We start from the raw sequence: 20,296 nt of genomic DNA, 5'->3' as shown, positions 1-20,296 counted from the left end.
TTTGAGAGATGAGCATTTTACCACTAAACCATTGAGATTCCATTGCTTAAAATGACCGGAAAATATTTACGCCAGTATGATACATTCAATTTATCGGTTAGTGAGAGTCAGCTTTTAACAATGACCTACAAACAAAAATAAACGGAAAATATCGTTAAGTATGATACACATATTTCGAACTACAAGTGAAGGTAGGGTACTAAATAAAGTTTTTCACTTATTCAGGAAGAATATACACTGAAGGAAGAGTGGAAGGTGAACAAACAATGATGCGATGAAATGGGAAAAGGAGTTTAGTTTGGAAAATTTTTATCCAAGATACAGTGCAGGGCGAAGAACAATAGTTAAAATGCAGACTACGAGTAAAAATAAAATACTTCAAATTTGACTTCCCAGATACCGTCATTGGAATATTTATTATAAGTTAAAAAGAGCCAAAGCTAAACAGTAACTGGAGGAAGACAGAGAGCTCCGATCAGTGGAGGGGCAAGTAGGTACGTATTTTCATAGTACTAATAATAATTAATGGCGCCCAGTGCTAGTAAAAGCGAGCTTAAGGTAATTATGAGATGGTTGTATAGATTTGCAATTTGGCAGAATTTATCCCACTTTCCCTTTCAATATTAAAGATTTTAGCTCCAGTAAATTAGTGTGATTGGAGGACACAAAGGAATCAGTAAATAAGATTGATTAAAGTTCGACAACGGGGATTTCCACTATTTTTTAAAAATTAATGTTGTTTAAATTAATTAAAAAGAACAGTATCTGGAATATATATATATATCTTTTTTACGCAATATTAATGAAGTTACTGGACCTTAAAAATTTCTTAAGCTACGTCCATACATGTTTCTTCAGAAATGACGTAATACGCTGGTGAAGAAAACGTCATTTCCGCTTCCTGTTCAGCTAGGTGGTTACAAACAAACCAGCTTTGAGTGGGTTATATGAAGAAGTTTACAGGGTACTCGCCTCTTAAAATGATTTTTTTCGTTTTCGGATATAACCATAACAGTTTAAGAGGTACATGTAATGTGTTTTTTGTTTTCCCAAGAATGAAATTAGAAATATTGTACTATATAATATATTAAAGAGAAACAATAGCAAAGTCACACTGTACAACAATCGATATAATGATTAATTATTTATTGGGCGAACAGATATATCTCAATTTTTTGAAGGACAATTTTTCTCCTTGTATATTCTGCCAGAAAGAAATTAAAATACACATTTTTTAGCAAAAGCTCCCTTACTCTATCTTTTTTTTTGTTTGTTTGTTTGTTTGTTTGTGACATTTTAAGGCTAATTTCGCTGTTTAATATATATTAATACTCAGAACACTGTAAAATCGTTTCTTAGTAAACTGATAATTGAATCACACGTTTAAAGGTATACTATAATCTTCGAACAGTGCCTGCCCCACCATGGAGTGTGATACTCGCCTGCCTCCGCTTTTTCCAATCCTCACCAGCGTAAGTTTGATAACACTTTTATCCTTGTGGTTACATATGTGTGTAAAAAATTGAAACTCTTGATACAATTGAGATTTGCAGACAATGGATGATTTTAAAATGGGCAAATCGGCGTTACACATATATGTAAAACAACCACATTTAAGTAAGCACAAGCTAACCTAACCGTACCTTACCGCATATGAATGTTGGTAAGAGTATAGTATAGACAATATAGTAAAGTTTAGACCGGACTTGTTAATTTGTCTCATCTCGTTTGACATAAACTATAATTGCTCCATGCTATCGATCTACGCTAAGTACGCATGAGAAATACGGGATATTTTTTTTTTTAAAAGAATTTATGTCTAATCTACGAAAACAGTTCTGTGCGAGAAAATTATTTTATGTAAAGGGAGAACATAGAAACAGTGTTAAAAATGTGCCATCGTTACTAAGAAATTGGAATGCAAATCCACTTGTAGTAGTTATAACCCAGGCTAGTGTACGCTTTTCGTACCTGTCTTTCTTTCCACGAATACCCAACTTCACTGATCCGCCTGCTCCCTACAGATGCATCCTTACATGCGCTCGAGCTTCAAGCTGCCCTTAATCATCATAGATGTAGTGTTAACGTGAAGTGACCACCGAATGTAAGTTGGTACGTGTTTACCTTATGAGTTTTAATACGTGTGTATGCTGACATGTTACAAATCTGTACGCTGTTTGTGACAGACGCAAAGAAAATAATTCAGATAACATTAGGACATTATATATGATAGTTAGAGAGTTATACCTCTTAAATAATTATTTCTGGTGCGCATTTCAGTGCCAAACAGGGAATGGGCAACAAAAGAATGAAGAATACATTAGGAAATTATTTCCACGAAGAGATAAGTTTCTAAGATCAAGTATTCGTAATTGTATGTTCTAAAACGCATTCGTTAGTATAGCGCTGTACTCCTTTGCTCCGAATATCTGATCACTAATTTTTTAAAAAAAAGTCAAGTTTTTCTTCCATAATAAACATTTTCACTGAAGCCTTAAAAAAAAAAAAAAAAAAGAAAAAAAAAGAAAAAAAAAGAAAGAAAAAAGGTCAACAGTATATAACATAACAATTTTCATAAGTTTAATTAAACTCAATCTAAAATTATTACTAAGGGGCGCTCATGTACGTGCTTGGGATTCTCACTCACTTGTTGTCCAGCAAGTTATTGGCGATTGAAGTAATTAAAATGTAGAGTAATTTTGTTTCATATTATGATAAATATAGGATTCCTATATGCATAGAGTAAATATATTCACTGCTATTCGTGAAAAATATCGGCTTTTTTCATAATTTTAAGTTCGTCTTCCACAAGACTCACAGGTGCTACATACAATGCCATTGAAACTGCCTAAACAACCACCCTAGCAACAGATTGTTTGTAACCAATATGGCTGCGCCCAGTAAAATTCACAGCAGACGACTTCAGCAGCGTATAAGTATCAGAAATCTATCGATAGTCGTAGTGGTCGCTTGCTTATGCAACATATTGTACAGCAAATAGAGTGCAGGTGGAAAGGCAGATATCGATGTACGTAAAGAGCCAGATAAGTTACCTAATTATAGATGTAAATTTTGCGTTCCACTCGGTGAAAGTGTCACTGTTGCTACATACGAGAGAAAGAAATTCAAGTAGTTTGCAACAGTGAGATTTAGCAGCATGCTATTTGTTAGACTGTTTACAGTAAAACTGAATACATTTTAAAAGTAAGCCTAAGGTGCAAGTTATGAATATGTTCTTATTTTCTTTCTTTGTTTTTGAAAATGTAAAGTGAAATTACTAATTTTCATGGGAAGGGTCTTACTTATATAGGCAACAAAGATAAAGAAAGATAACATTGAAACACTTTTTTTTTTTTTTTTTTTTAAACAAGGCGTACTTCCATGTAAATAACGACGTAAACGGTAAGAAATAGGGCCGGTTTAAGGTAACAAATCTGGCGGCACCCATGGGTTCCCACTCACTAGAGATTTTCTTTGTCTTAAATTTTTATTTAATAGAGAAAAGGAGAAAATTTCAATGCTCGAGATGAACGAGTTAAAATATTACCGATAGCATGAAAATCAATAATAGTGCAGTTCTAATATTACTTTCTGAAAACTTTTTTACGAAAATACAATGAGTGAAAATCATGTTGAACCATCTGTGCCGACTCTAATGATGCAATTGGTTTAAATTGGTCGGCTCACGGCATGTTCCCCACAGAACCGAGCTCAGAAAAAACTCACATTTCACGTGCACCGAGTCGATGGCTCACCTCAAGCGAGCCTGCTCGAGCTGATGGCTTATCCCAGCCGAGCTGACTCGAGCCGATATCTCACCTGAGCCGAGTCGGTGGCTCATCTCAACCGAGTCGGCAAGAGCCATCGGCTCAATTGAGCCGAGTCAATGGCACATTCCAACCGAAACATTTTAAGCCATCGACTCAATGATTTGAGCTGATGGATCATCCCAGCCGAGCTGGATCGAGTTTTTGCTCAGTTTAACCGAGCCGTGCCAGTTGACATCACTGCCCGGGTTACGCTTGTGCTTGGGCTAAAAAATTCGACTGCGCAAGTCTATAGTAAGAACTGCAGTATATTCTTATTATTTGATGCTCACGACATTTAAGGTTGTCTAATTATAAAAATCTATTGTTGTCTCGTTATCAAGGTGAGACGAGTTGATTTTGAGTTTAGCGTCCTTTTCAGCAGCGAGGGTATATAAGACGGTACGTAGTGATTAATGTGGAATCCGAACCACATGAACTCCCTCCGCAAATCGAATCTGGGACTCCCACACCAAAGGCGCGAACGGTAACCGCTTAGCCACGGAGGAGCTCTCAAGACGAGATGAAATGTAAAGAATGCCCCCTCTCATGAGCAACTTTAAAAGTATTCCACATTACTGCTTACATTTCTCATGGTTTTCGCTTTCTAGTCTAATCAGGTCATGATTTCAAAACTAGCTTAACGAACGAGCCATTTATCAAACTCGCCCTCAAAAACAGTGACTCGACTCGAGAAAATTACCTTTGACTCGACATGTGCCCATCCCTAAACTTAACGTTATAATGTTACGGATCTTTCTGCTAAAAAGAACATTTTAAAACGTACTACTCATGAAGCAAGATCTGTTATTATAGATGACCTTGTTCGAATTTCCATGTAGTAGGAATATTTTGTCCAATTTATTACCAATAATGCGCGAGTTCAAGTTTATAAAGGTTCTATTAAGGCAAACCTACTAGCAGCATCAGTCGAAACTATGATATAATTGAATCCATTGCTGCTCGGCAGAGGGTCCATCGTGCTAATAAAATAAATATGACCAGAGTACATAACCTTTCGAAAATAATATTCTCCATACTTAGGAATATTTCTTTTATTATCTTTCTGACAAACTACATTCTCGGACATAAATTTTATCTCTATGCCCTCCTCCGACTACTTCGACATTGGTGGAACTCGAATACCATTCTTGCAATTGATTGAGAGACTACAGCTCGTAAAGCATTATTTATTTTCTCAATATTTATTTCAACAAAACCTGATTTCTGATACAGTAGTTTTTACAGCTTCCTTTTCTAATTTGTCTATAATCCCTTTTAATTTGCCTTCCTTTGCAATCTATGAAGCGGTTCATTTAGCAGAGCATCTTGCCATAAGTGAAGGTAAGATATATTTACTTCCTTATCCTCAAATTCCTTTTTGTTTCTAGAAGGACATTTAAGGTCTGAACTGATAAATGTAGCATAAATGTTCACAAGATAGATAGGACGGGATCTCATATCGACAGTATGATATTGATCCTTGCTAACCCTTTCAATGAGATAACCGTACCTCTGCTGTCCTTTATGGTTACATAGTTAAGCTAGTCAAACTAGAATTATCTGAATTGAAAATAAATCTAAATAAATACATATCATACATTTAGATAGGAGAAAACAAAGCACTGTGATGTTAGGCTTGAATATATATTTTTTAGATCATTCACTCTGATATTTCTTTAGACCAAAAGCAGATGGGATACAATTTCTCGTGTTCATCGTACTGAAAGGATTGCGCTATAGCTCTTACAGCCGCTACAACATGAACTACAAAAGATTCTCGAAAGTCAAAGACTTCTAAAACAATATGATTAATAATCGCATCTTTGATCGTAGCTAACAATTCATCCTTCTGGCTAACGAGCGTTTATTCTTAGGTGTAAGTTCTTGATGATCTCTGCATTCTCAGGATCAATCTTATTATTACCCCCTTCAAATTCATAGCCGAGATAGTATTATATTTCATTTTATTTTTGTATTATAGTGTATTTGATACAGAAGAGAGCAGAAAGATGTACAGGAAGTTAAACAACGAGTTACGAAGGGAAACAGACAGAGCAAGGGAAGAGTTTTATGAGAGAAAATAAGAATTGGAAAGAATTGGGAAATGTGAGAAAATGCACAAGGAGATAAAATCTATGGAATTTAGGAGTAAACACGGGGGAGTATTACGATGACAGCAGAAAACAACAATGGGAAGATAGGGAAGAAAAGTGAAGTCTTAGGAATATGAAAAAATATGTTGAGGACTTGTATTCAGAGTAGGGATAGACCGTGTAGCCTAGATGTTGAAGTAAAAACTGAAGTACGCGAGGATGATAAAGGGTTGATTATTTTTCGGGATGAGTTTGAAAATGCTATATCTGAGATTAGAAATGAAAAGGCAACCGGGATAGATAATATACCAATCGAATTTATTAAGAATATGAGAGACACAAGCAAGAAAGAATTTGTCGGAATATCTCCTGTTCCGACTGTGGAATTAAATATATGCAACAGGAGAATGAGCGACAAAACACTTCCTGAAGATGATGATGAAACTGATTGTTAAGAAATCGAACCCAGAGAGATGTGAGAATTATAGAACTGTTAGTGTTATATCGCTTGCTTTAAAAGTTTTGCTTCAAATGCTGAACAGAGGGTTGTAGGAAGAACAAATGAAAAGGTTGAAGAGGAGCAGTTCGGATTCAGGCTAGATAAGGGAACAGGAGATACAATTGGATTATTAACACTAGAAGTACTGACCTAGTATGCCTACCTCTAAGCACTGATAGGTCATTTTGACCCATGTGGGATTTTAATTTGCTAAATAACTGATTCATGCATTGAACCATATTACAAAACAAAAATAAGTTTTATTAATATGTGGGAATAATATTGTGGCTATCTCGCTCTTCCGATAGTGTCCTGCTGTATACCATCGTTTCGGGTTCGATTCTTCTTGAGTATGGGAGAAAATATTTGCTTAAGCTGTAAGCTCCGAAGGTGGATTCAACCTTGGGAAATTAATTTCGGGGGCAACCTAAATAATAATAATAATAATAATAATAATAATAATAATAATAATAATAATAATAGTGTCTCCGGTTAATGAATGGATAAGTTTGCCCCACAATACATGCTTCGATACCTACGTTGATAATAATAAATACTACTACTACTGATTACTTCTACCACCACCACCAATAATAGTAACAATAATAAATTAACAATATTCACATAACCATGTCATAACAGCAGGTGTGGTTAACTGTAACTAAATCATTTACATTTTTGTCACGTGCATTGAAACAAAAATCAAAATACACGATCAGCATGGTCTTATATCTTTCACTTATTTCTGTAGCCAACGAAAACATTTCCTGAACTATCCTTATAAACATACCGTTGATAGTTCGCATACAGTTACTTGGACTGGACATCAACACATTTTGAACACCACACCGTCGTCACCGTTGTGCACTTTCCACATACAGGCTTCTAGCATCCCATGCACACGTCACGAGTTTTGTTCCCTGTACAATTACCAACTCTGCAACGCATTCGCTTCTCCATTACTCTTGGGTCGTTATCCTCGTTTAGCATGTGTGTTTTTTGTGCTATTGACTGGTCGATTTCTGATATCCATATATGGAGCACTAAGTTCCATGACAAGCTTGAAGATGAAATCTCTTCGACTAATATGCCTACCAGTTGTCAATTTATACAGGATCCATTCATTTATGGCTGCCAAATTAGGAATGTTATACCACACATGTATAGTCCATCTTCGAGAACCGGATTTCACAGTGTAGAGCCTAGCCATTTGGTCAACAATATCCACCCCAAACTTAGTGTCATTGTAAAAGTTTACTGTCTGTGGAACTCTCTTTTCATTGTGGCAACATCAACAGAAGAATGCATTGTACTAAGAATTAGAACATTCTTTCTGGGTTTGCACTGGTAGACAGTCAGTGTTGCATCAGAACCTGTTTTCTGGAATATTGTTGTACTTAGGTGAGGTTCTCGGCCTTCTTTTACTGATGGAGGTATCTCGCCTTGCCCAATTCACGGTTCCAACCAAACTAATTGATTTACTTTTGAGCTTATCTGCGAGCTTAGATGTGGTGAAAAAATTGTCAGTTGTAACATGTAGACCTTACCCTTTGAATGTATCCAACAATCGTAAAACTACATTCTCACCAATTGATTCATCAGCTGGTCTTCTTTCGTCTTTGCCTGTGTATGGAAAACCATTTTGCATATATACTTAGTATCTACATCAACTGCAACCCAAAACTTGATTCCAAATTTATCTGGCTTACTGGCAATATATTGCAAAAATGGACATTTTGTTTTGGATGGAAACAGTTGCTCGTCGATTCTAATATCTGGACCTGGCTGAAAGCAAGAAATGCAATTTTGTATGAATGGATTCCATACCTCTGAAGCAAGCGCAAACTTACTTGTGGACAGGCATTGTCTGCGAGTTGCTTTGATGTCAAATCTGAGGTATTTCGTAACTTCTGAAAATCTATCTCTTGACATAGTTTCTCTGAAGAATGGTGGACCGCAAATTTTGTTTCAAAGACTCCTTTTTGAATTTGATTTGGTGCCGTATGCTCCTCGAGCGTACAAGATAGCGCAAAATGCATCTATGTCCCCTAATGTGATCGACCATGTAGGATCACCTGACTTCAAACGGGCTTTCTCTTCTGTGCATCGTTTTATATGTCTAAGAATGTTCTCACTTATCATGAGGCGCCAAGCACTACACAAACTATCTTCAGATATATTGCGTTTTGCAAGAGAAGTTGTTCCATTTGTATGTCGTAGAATATTTTGGACTGAACGTCTACCTGCTGTATGTGGATCATGTCCATGAGAGACGACTCTCCAAAGTGTTCCATCAGCAGAACGATCTTCGAAGGCTATGGGAAATCTGGGAACTTGCGCTGACCCAACATGAGTATCTTGATTTGCATTTTCTTTTGCAGATCTTGGATGACCACCTCTTCGACCACAAACACGAGTAGATCCGCGCACTCGAACAGCAACAGTCGCGGTAGAAGTAGAGGATCTTTCACTCGAAACGACTAAATTTGTTTCACTACTTTCACCATCACTTGATTCAAAATTTACGTTCTTACTTCTTTTCTCACTCGGTACATAGTCTTCATCCGAAATTTCTGAAAAGTCCTCACTGCCAGAGTTTTCACTAGAAATAATATTCCAATGCCTCTTCCGGAGTGTTGAAATATTCTTTACCTGGTCGGTTGCTCATGTTATGAAGACTTCAGCACACCACAATCTGAACAACTCAAAAGCAACAACTAAAATGAATATAAATTCGCTGAATATCACAATGGCAATAATAAGGACGGGCTTACTGCAATCTAACTGAAAGGAAATAAACTACACACCAAATTATATATCACATTTCAAAATGTAGGTAAGATTACAGACAGTTTAGGAAGAAAAAAGATAAAAGTGTAACAAATTCACACAAATAAGAAGCTAGGTCAAAATGACCCAGCCGTGCTTAAAGGTATAAGACAAAATCTCGAAAGTTATCTACCGTACATTGTTGAAAATTTCTATATATTTACATCTCAAACAATGATGAAAAGTCATATTTTTTTTAAAAAAAAGATTCCATTCATTAATAACGCCGTAGGAAAGAAAGAGAAACTTGTTTTGAGTCAAATTGACCCCTCCGTGCTGCTAGTGTTAAGGGTAATCAGTGAAAGAGTTACCGAAAAAGGGAAAGACATGTATGTTGTATTTATTGATTTAGAAAAGGCTTTTTACCGAATGAATTGGGAATTATTGATGGGAGTTCTAAAGAAGGTTTGGTTGGAATGGAAAGATCGGAGACTCATAAAATTTTTCATATGAACGAACAAGTAAGTGTTAGAATTGGGGAGGAAATGATAGAGGAAAGTTTACTTCGAAGTGGAGTTCGATAGAGATACTGTCTCTTGCCAACTTTATTTAATATCTATCTAGAAGAGATAGTCAAAAAAGCCTACGTAATAAAGATGGCATTTCGATAGGAGGTAGAATGATTAGTTGTATACTATTTGCAGATGATATGCGCTTGTTACGGAATCTGAAAATAAGATGTTAGAAAACTTAAAGAAGAACTGTGAAGAATATGGGATGAAAATACATGTTAGAAACAAAAGTCACAATCGTTGGAATGAAACGATCGGTGTTAAATATAGAAATAGGAGTGGTGGTGGTGGGGGGATAGAACAGGTGACCAGCTTTCGATACCTGTGTGGTATTAGTGATGATGTGAAGTGTGAACATGAAATAAAAGCAAGGATAGCAATGGCAATAGAAGCCTTTAGGAGGAAGGAAAGTGTATTTTGTGGGACGTTGAATAAAGAGTTGAAAAAAGAATCATAAAATGCTGCGTGTGTAGTTTTGTACTGTATAGGGCAGAGACTTTGATAGTACGCAAAAGTGATGAAAAACTACTGGAAGCTTTCGAAATGTGTGTGTGGAGAGAAGAATGGGGAGAATTATTTGGGTCGAGTAGAAAACGAATGAGAGGGTGTTAAAAATGGTGGAGGAGAAACGAAAATTTGATATATTATTGAAAAGAAAGAAAAACTGGTTGGAACATTGGCTAAAAGGGAACTATATCATGAGGGACGTGCTAGAGGGTATGGTAGAAGGAAGGAAAGAGAGGGGGCGAAGGAGGCTATAATTAATGGACGGTATCAAAAGAGAAAAATTGTATGTGAACACTAAGACGTTAGCTAAAGATCTTGGAACATGGAAGCTTTTCAGTTGTGGCAAGTGACGTGCCATTAATGACAGAATACTATGATGATGATGTGACGTATTATATAGTACTGTAGTGTTTTATTTTTAAAGAACAAGTTTTCCTGGGAGAGATTGTTATATTCCAATCTTCTAGACGTTCCAACACCTTTTAAAAACTATTTTAGGAGTTTGGATGCCATATGAATAGACAGAAATGTCATCCATGAACAATTTTAAATTTATCCTCAATTAAGTCGCTAAAGATTTTATTTAAAACACTAATTAAAGCAAAGCCTGGCTGACAGAACCCCATTGGAAGAGACTTAAAGGAAATTAGCCTAGTGGAGGTTACAAATACTGTATATTTTCTTGACTCCTTTGACAATGTAGCCTGGAAATAGCTCATCTTGAGATTCAATTTGCAAACAACTTTGTAACACCCTATATTAGGTATAGAATTCTCTATATTTGAAGTTGGATACCCTGAAGCTATGGCATTTTTTATTTATATTGAAGTAATTAATTAATAACCATTTTGTCTTGACATTGTTCCGTACTAAGAAACAGGGCGAAACATACGAGGAACCTGGACTTTCTCAGCAACTCTCTTCTCTGTCAGGTCATCAAATAATTCCTCTCTGAAGAGAAGGTTGGAAAACTGAAGAACTTTTATCATTCAATTGAATCTCAAATTCAGTATCTTTGAGGGTGTCTAATTTGTTACAAATGACCTCTGTGTTAACATAACTTTCAACTTGATGTGCAAAGAGATTCGTTAAAACATTAACTTTGCCTTTTTTCTTTTTCTTCGAAATAATTAGAGATGAAGTTGACTGAATATTTTCCAAAAGATAATCAGACGTGGGTAGAAGCTCAAGACATGTCTCTCGTGAATCCAGCTTCCTGATAAATATATGCATTCGGAAATTGATGGCCGCAGCTTGCACCTCCTGCTCCTGGCAACGATAGTTCTCCCATAAACTGCCAATTTTCCTCCAACATCAGTTTTCAAACTAGGATTGTGACTCTCACAAGGTCGGATGCCAGATAAGCATGTTGACATGGAACCTTCGTGGACAACCATGAATTTAGAAACTGGGTCAGAAAAGTTGCTCTCTTAATGCCTGTTGTTAATATATCGACATTAAAAGTAATACCTAGTGTTATATTTTCTGTGAAAAAATATGTAAACCTCTTTGAATCTGATGTTCACGAAGGAATAATGTACCTACAAACGGTTTGAGATCAGGATTGCCCACAACTGCAAACCGGTCTACAAACCTTTTACGTTTCACAAAAAGTATGATTTGCACTAGTTCATTAATTGTTTCATTCGCAGGAATGTCAGAAATGAAGATATTAATTCATTTAGGTTTTAGCTAACATTTTTGTAAAAGCTGATTTAGAAATTCCCTACCGACAAGGTTGATTGAGTATGTTTGGCAACACACAGAAACCACCATTTGTGCTACATGCTGTTGATTCGTACTAGTTATGCTAGATTGAGATACACCATAATCTCTATTTCTTCCCTTTTAAAGTTATTACCAGATTAATTATACGTAATAGAGCGATGGATGTGCTGATTACACGTATTACAACTATTGTATATTTTTTCTCTGGGTAAGGTAAAATCTTTTGCGGAAAAAAATCATGCTACCAAACCCTCCATGAGCGGTACCAGCTTGTTGACGTACAGAAACAGTTTGAAAAATCCTGGTAGATTTTCAGTTGGGAAAGAACGAACTAGGAGTTGTTGCTTACTAGTAGGAGTTTGTCTTAGAACTAATACATTTCTTACTTCTGCTGCAACTAAATTGCACATGACTGTACGGTATTTGCCTTCACTCATTGGGATACTCAAAACATTCAAAATACTAACATTGGCTTGGACGAAGTTATAAAGAAGTTCAGTTTTATGCAAATACGGTATAAGTTTTGTTGCGTAAACTTCATATGAATAATAGTAGACAGCCTGTACAAATAACTGTAACAACGTTTTAGATATATAGCGACACATTGTAGATTCACCAGTATCTGCATCTCTCTCTATGCTTTTCCCTTTACTTTACATAATAACACTGAAACCAAATTTAACTTCGATCGGTGCAATTCCACGAATGGTTAATAAGTCCACCTTCAATAAAAATTGGCAAAATAGTCGACTATTACTGCTGTCCGCGCAAGGAATCTGTAATGGTTTTTGAACAAATCTATAGACAGTTTGTAATAAATACTTATCAAACCTAAAATCACATCCAAGAGAATGGTTTCGTACAGACTGGCCGCATATGGGTTGTATGACCCATCACGTTGCTCTTTCCTACTTCAGTGTTGGGTTCTTTGTAATTTAATTCACTTTCATGTACTTGAATGTTGCACAAAGATTGTTTTCCATCTACGGGTACCAGATCTTTCAGAGGCTATTTCACCACCATCATAAATTGGTTCAAATGACTGGCCCCAGTGTTGGCAAAAAACATGGTTTTTATTGAAAAACTTTTTTTTTTGGTTTAAACTTTTTTTTTTTTTTTTTGGTTTAAATAATTTGCTCTATGTATTTACATCACATATAGATATAAATAAGTTTGTTTCGTCTTGGTGTTATTATGCAACAACGGGATTATGCTGGAAGAGGCCACATACGCTTAAAGCGGAATCCAAACCGCTTCTCGGCTTACATCCGAGAGAAACTGTCCTCCATTTGAACTCGAAACCGGGACTAATTGGCCACAAATGCGATAGGTCTGCCGACTCACGAAGGACTCCTGATAAAAATACGTTGTACTGATCTTTACATACTTGTTAATATAATTGTCAAGAGTCATTTCAGAAGGACAAAAAGATAAAACAGCTGCACAATGGAACCCATTTTACTGAATGCAGAGTACAGAACTAATTTAGTCCAAGTTCATAGGTTTGTATGACCCCCCCCCCAAAAAAAAAGTACTGCATTTTGATATTTTTTTATCAATAGTAAACATTATTAAAACGAAACAAGATTCAGAATTTTTCTTTGATTGAAACTGCATAACAATAATAACAAACTATAACAAATCACAAAAGAAACATTCATAAACTTATAAAAAAAACGAAAGTTGCTTTTGTACTATAATCTCTTTGAGTAATGTGAGCTCCTTCGTGGCTAAGCGGTTAGCGTACGCGGCTTTGGCGTGGGAGATTCACATAGCCTCGCTGCTGAATGGGGCGTTAAACTCAACTCCAACTCTTTGAGTAATGAATGGGGGATGTAGGTCTGAACATAACACGAATAACATACGGGAGTGAAACGTGATAATCCATAAATATGTATTCGTATTCATCACGATTTTACGAACACACACTTTTACGAACATTTTTCGTTTTTGGTTTAAACCAGTTAAAAAAAAAAAAAAAAAAAAAAAAAGCTGGTTTAAATCAGCCAACCCTGACTGGCCCATTCTCACCAAATCCCTGTTACTGATATTTTGACTTTGTTTACAATCCATAAATGGATCCTTTTTATTCTCTACCCGCAAGTTTACCGTTCTATATTCAGTAAAATAGTACAAAGTATGTCCGTTCCATATCTGATCAGTGCCTATTGCTGTATCACTTTTACTTTCAAAACTAATCAGATCACCTAAATATGTCATACCTGGTTTGAATTTGAAAGCTTTTAATGTTCAAAAAGGATTAACATTTTTTAAGAGATTTTGACTCGAGAAGTGGAATTATGACAATAAACATAAACGTAAAGATAGTAAGGTTCATAACAAGATGCAAATTTTGTACATTGAGCAAACTTGAGCAAGTAGTAAATGAAAGCGCATTATTATTTACAAAGGAATCAACTCTTGTAGTTACGTCAATTGGTTGATACTTACTTTCGACGTGACTAAAAACTAGAATTATATCCTATGTTAATGTAATTACTATTTTTGAAACTAAATAGAAAGATGAAAAGCCTTTCACTCAATGCAGTTTCACTATACAAGCCTTATCATTCCCAAGTAATATTTAGAAAAATGCACCACACAACTTTTATTTTGCTGCAACATAATTTTCGCTTATTTTGTCAAATATATTTAACACAATATAAGAAAAAGTAATGAATAGATTATTTTTTTTTTCTCTGAAACATCGTCGTCTTTCTCACCTCAACCATACATTGGTGGGCAACATGGAAAGTTTAAAAGCATTTCTCTCCCTTCGGAGAGCTGTTTTATACTTTAATAAGGTCTCTTCGTAACTGCATCTAGATACTCTATCCTTGGTCTTTCCCTTCGTGGTTTTCCTTCTGCCTTTCCTCTATCAACACGGTGATTTAATCGGAGTGTCGAATAAGATGGCCAGGCATGATGTTTCTTCTTTTCATTATCTTCTTGATCTGTCGTACTTCATTAGCTTCCTTAGTACGTCTTTATTCCTTTTCCTATCAGTCTATGATATGCGCAGCAATCTGCACCAATACCACATTTCAAGTGCTTCCAGCTTGGATATTTCAGCTTTTCTCATTGTCCACGTCTCTGATCCGTAAAGCGGAATGCTCCATAAATAAATAAATCGTTAATAAATCGTTTTCGAACGTCCAGCGACTCATTTATTGATGTTAGCAGTCCTCTTTTCCTACTGAATGCTTGTTTAACCTGCGCTATTCTTGGACTTACGTCATTTTCACTTCTTCCGTCCAAGGATATTAGACTTCCTAAATAAAGAACGTCGTAGCGTCTTCGATTTTCTCTTCCTCTAGCAATACGTTTGCTTCTTCCTGTCCTGCTTTTGTGCACTTTATCTCTGAACCTTAACCTCTTGTTACGTATAAAAGTGCATTTTCTATGTAAGAACAAAACTTCCAAGGTGCAACTTATCTTACTTTAAGCATTGAAGAACTAACGTGTGATACATTGCCTTATGATCTTTACAGTATTCCACCAGATGCCAGGCTGAAGCAGAGAATGTGTCCCAAAAGTGGCTGATAACAGTATAGGCAAGCGAATGAACCGAATAACATCGTATATTTACAGTATGCCGTTACAAGCATAAATATTTCCCCGGCGCAGCTTAAATGTAACGCTTTCTTTCGGTTCGATTTAGTCGAAGAGGTGTAACAGCGTTTTCAGGCCAGCGATCCTAAATGAGGTTTTTCCTCACTCACACTAGGCAAATGCCGGGATGGTACCTCACATACAAGTCTCATTCATCCTTCCTTTCCTCTGAGTGTGCTGGCCAAGGACCCGCCATCCTTCATACGTGACGGGCTTAAACTCATGTATGCATGTAATGCCCAGAAATATGTGTAAATCAATAATACAAAACGAGCATAAATAATTTAACTTTGTTTTTATTTTTAGAAAAAAATACCTTTATTTTCACTGATGAACGACGATTCACGGCGCAAGGTAGAGGCAAACATTATATTAGTTCCCACCTGAATTTTCTGTGAGGACATCCGAGTTTTTATTTCCTTCTCAGCAAACTGTAAACTGTGATGGAAATGAGCAAGGAAAAATCCTGATGTTAGTGAAAGACAGTGCTGACAGGCAGACTAGAATATAGATATCATATAATCGATGATTTGCTGGCATACTAGTCGTGGATCCATGACGACGGTGAACTACGAGCATCAATTTATTCCATTCCCTTGCCTCATCCTCTGCATCCCTTGCTCCATTTGTTACTGCACGCTTCTACCTTTATGTAGTAACCAGTTGGAACTGACTGTACTGGATGGGAAAGATTTTGTTGTAATATGAGCTTGTTTTCTTCCCCGCCTCTCTACCTACACACTCATAGGTGTTGCATTAATGTAAACTGTTTTATAGTGTCATATACTTCGATATTTTTGCCGTAGCTTGACACATCGAGTCGTGAGTTTTTTTTCCCCTCTTATTTCTATATTTTCGTACGAATTTTTGATTACAGAAGTCAGTGTATATTTGACAGATTTCTTGATCCAGTTCATTTAGTGGAAATTATACCTATTTTGCAGTTCGTTTACTAGCTGTTGCTACAAAATGCCTCGAGAAATCGTGTTTGCCAGAATAGAATCAATCGAGCTTTTTTTCCCTTTTTCTTTTTCTTTCTTTCTTTCTTTTTTTTTTAATACATATTTGTTATTTTATAATATTTTTTGGGGTATATTTTCGAGCATGCACTCTTCACATAGTAGCCACTCAGCTTTTACCAAATAAAAAAAGAGAAAAATAATGCGAAATACGGTTTTCTGCTCCAGATTTACGTACTACTGATTTTTTTATCGTAAAAACATTTACTCGTATTTGGTAACCGTGCTTGTTCAGAACAAAAAAGTATTTTTAAAGAGTGATTAGAAATATTAATATCTCGCAGAATTGCATCTGCAGAGAACATGAGAAACAATTGGGAGATATTTACAGTAGTTTTCACACTCTGTACCATGTTAATCAATTTGTATGGTGTAGTCTTTTCATATATTATTAAGCAATATATTATTGTCTTCTTACGTATATATTTTGCAGATTCATGGTGGCAATGGTGCAAAATGGACAAAAGAATGTAGCTCTTTCACACATTCGCACTTGCTACATAAAGTATATACGCCGTCAATGTACAATGAACGTCATTGTTTTCATCCTGGTACGTCATTGCTTGCCAGAGATGCCATTGGGCTTCCAGAAGGCAAGAGTGTAACAAGTCGAGATATGATCAAAGGAATGATGCGATATGTGTGGCCTGAGGTGAGTTAACTACTATTTTATAGGTTGAATTGATAGTAGTGTGTATAGCTAAGTTTTTAACTATTAAGCTTCATTTTCAGATCTATTCCTTATGTTCAGGATATGTCAAAAATTAGCTAGTAACCCTTATTCTTCTTGATTATTTAACGAAGGTCGAAGGCAGAAGTTGAATTTATTCTAAGCATTGGAAGGAAGAGCAAATATAACAAAAAATGAAAAATAAAGTCGCGGCCACGAAAAGATCGAAATGACTTACTCATCAATAACTAAGTCAAACTATTATAGATAGAAACATGAATTTGTAAGTATGTTCCTTTGTCACAAAATCAAGGACTAAGAATAGCTTGTTTAAAAGTGTGTCTTATAGGGAGTAAAAGAGGGTTCAAATAGCTTTTACTAAGAATAGAGTATCTCATGAATCCTTAAAGTTATTTTATTTTAAAAATTCCGTTGCTGAGAAGGAGAAGTAGTCATTTTCTATAATATTATACTTATAATTTTACTTTTATTGAAGAAAAAGTCCCAGGTAATTAAAAACAAACATTAGTGCAAAATATCAGAAAATTGCAATTTGATTAGCACTTGGTTGATAAAGCCGTCAGTAAACTAAACTTAAAATAAAATTTAAAACAGGCTATTGTGAAAATGATGACTTGTATGTAAATATTTTACTGTTGTATTCAAATCAATATAATTCAATTGCTTGCAAATATCTTACATGAAAACGTATCCTAAGGTTAGTGGCTTGGGCTGGGTTTATGGTTCTCATCATTGAAGCCAATAAATAGGCGATATTAAAGAAATGTTGTTTAGATTTATTGTATATTACCCCAATTGGACGCGCGGTAACGATTCCGACTAGTGTTGCCCACGAGAAGAGACGTCTTGTTAAGTTTGAAGAAGTCTTGTCTCGATTCTCAAAGAATTCTTTTTCACCTCATCTCAAAAAAATTTTCATCTTGTTCAGTAATTTTATATTCTTGACTTTTAAAAGAAATTTAAATGCTTTATTGAGATAGGTGTTAAATAATTAGCATTAATTAAAGATACATATCGCCCAGGTTTTTTAACTAATGTTCATATCGAAATCAGATCTGTAGCTAGGGTTAGTTCGTCTTCGACTACTTTCAGCCCTCCTGAAATTTTCACTTCTTTGTTGGTTGTATATCAGATAACTTTGCTTCTATGTTATTTTCGGTCTTCGGGTAATGAATCATAAAGAAAAAAGAAATATATTGTGTTACCAGTGATAATAAAATAAAACTGCCACGTATTACTCTAACTGTATATGAATTCTTCTACAAGAGTGGGAAATTATTTTTAAATAGGAAATTCTGTAAAAACATGCAAATATATGTTCGCCCATTCATGAATACAAATATTTTAAACAAGAAAAAAAATTTAATTGAGCAGTAAGCAACCACAAATTTTATAAGGTGCATGATCTACGAAAATAAGAGAATATTAAAAACTATGGAGTACTACTCCCCCCTGGAAAAGTGCTACTCCTGATCTAAGTCAGAATAGTCTGTTGATGAATCTGTTATTTCAACTAAAACTCTACTTGAGTTGACTGAAGATTTCTGTAACTGATTGAATATCCTCCACGTGTCTTATGTAATTTCCCCAATTGTTAAGTCTAATTCTGTTGAATGCACTATTTAATAAAGACACCAGTTTTGGTAGAGGTTCGCCTTTCATCTTTTGGGATGCTACCGTCCGTTTTAATCGTGAGCACACTATTTCAATTGGATTAAGTACGCAATGATATGGAGGTAATTTTAAAACAACATGCCCATATGCTGCTGCCAGTTCGTCTAATTGCGTACCTTTTTCCCTTCGCAGGCAGTTGTTCATCAACAGGGTTGGCTGGTTTAAACCAACTGGTTTTTTGAAGAAGAAAAAAAAACTGGTTTAAACCAAAAAATGAAAAATGTTCGTAAAAATGTAACTATCCGTAAAATCTTGATGAACACATTTGTGTGTTATCACGTTTCACTCCCATATATTATTCGTACTATATTCAGACCTAAATTCCCCGTTCTTTACTCAAAGAGATTATATTACAAAAGCAACTTTTTTTATGTAACTTTATGGATGTTTCTTTTCTGATTTTTTTTATAGTTAGTTATTATTGTTATGCAACAAAAGGAAAATTCTAAACATTGTTTCGTTTTAATAATGTTTACTATTGATAAAATACATCGAAATGCCGTACTTTTTTGGGGAGGGGGGTCATACAAAACCCACTGGAGGCAATTATTGAAATAACAAGAATCTTTGGTAATTATTTATGTATAAATGGGTCAGAGCCAAAGTGGACTCAAATAATTCGTATATTTATTCACTTTTCTTACTGATATGCAAAGTAAGTCGTTATATTTCTTTAACTTGGACTAATAAAAGTCGTAGTGAACTGACTTGGACAAAATTAGTTCTTCTGTACTCTGTAGTACTTTGAAATTGTCCATATGTAATTCTGTATAATGGTTCTACTTGTACAATTGTTTATCTTTTTGTCCTTCTGTCCTAATGACTCTTGACGATTATATTAACAAATATGTAAGGATCAGTCAACGTATTTTTATCAGGAGTCCTTCGTGAGTGAATCGGCAGACGTATCGCATTTGTGGCCAATTAGTCCCGGTTTCGAGTTCAAATGGAGGACAATTTCTCTTAGATGTAAGCCGAGAAGCGGTTTGGATTCCGCTTTAAGCTTATGTGACTCCTTCCAGCATAACTCGGTTGTTGCATACTAACACCAAGGCGAAACAAGCTTATTTCTGTCCATATGTGATATAAATAAATAGAGCAAATTATTTAAACCAAAAAAAACCTGGTTTAAACCAAAAAAATCGAGTTTAAACAAAAAACCCTGGTTTTTTGGTTTTTTCAATAAAAAACATGGTTTTTGCCAACCCTGTTCACCAATAATTTGGAGAACAAGTGTTACCGGGACCGGACTAGATATGACACTGTTGTAGATTTGCATATAATTAAGAATAGTTTCTTTTCTCCACGAAGTATTAGGCTTCA

At 35.4% G+C, this 20,296-nt stretch overlaps 1 protein-coding gene across 8 annotated transcripts in view; it reads left to right on the top strand.

Annotated features, from left to right (window-relative positions):
- Positions 1-20,296, top strand: part of ABCB7 (ATP binding cassette subfamily B member 7) — a 786,091-nt gene that overhangs the window by 98,961 nt on the left and 666,834 nt on the right. For 4 of the 8 annotated variants that reach the window (XM_081759543.1, XM_081759547.1, XM_081759546.1 and 1 more), the window contains 2 exons: positions 226-494; positions 17,042-17,260. In XM_081759543.1, coding sequence (XP_081615669.1) covers positions 17,129-17,260 — 132 coding nt within the window. In that variant the 5' untranslated portion in view covers positions 226-494; positions 17,042-17,128. The remainder of the gene's footprint in view (positions 1-225; positions 495-17,041; positions 17,261-20,296) is intronic. The other 4 variants (XR_014131590.1, XM_081759542.1, XM_081759541.1 and 1 more) reach the window with 1 other exon arrangement.

Source organism: Thermobia domestica, chromosome 5 (genome assembly GCF_964235325.1).
Source record: "Thermobia domestica chromosome 5, izTheDome1.hap1.1, whole genome shotgun sequence".
Taxonomy (NCBI): Eukaryota; Metazoa; Arthropoda; class Insecta; order Zygentoma; family Lepismatidae; genus Thermobia; species Thermobia domestica.
This window is presented reverse-complemented; position numbering and strand designations above follow the sequence as displayed.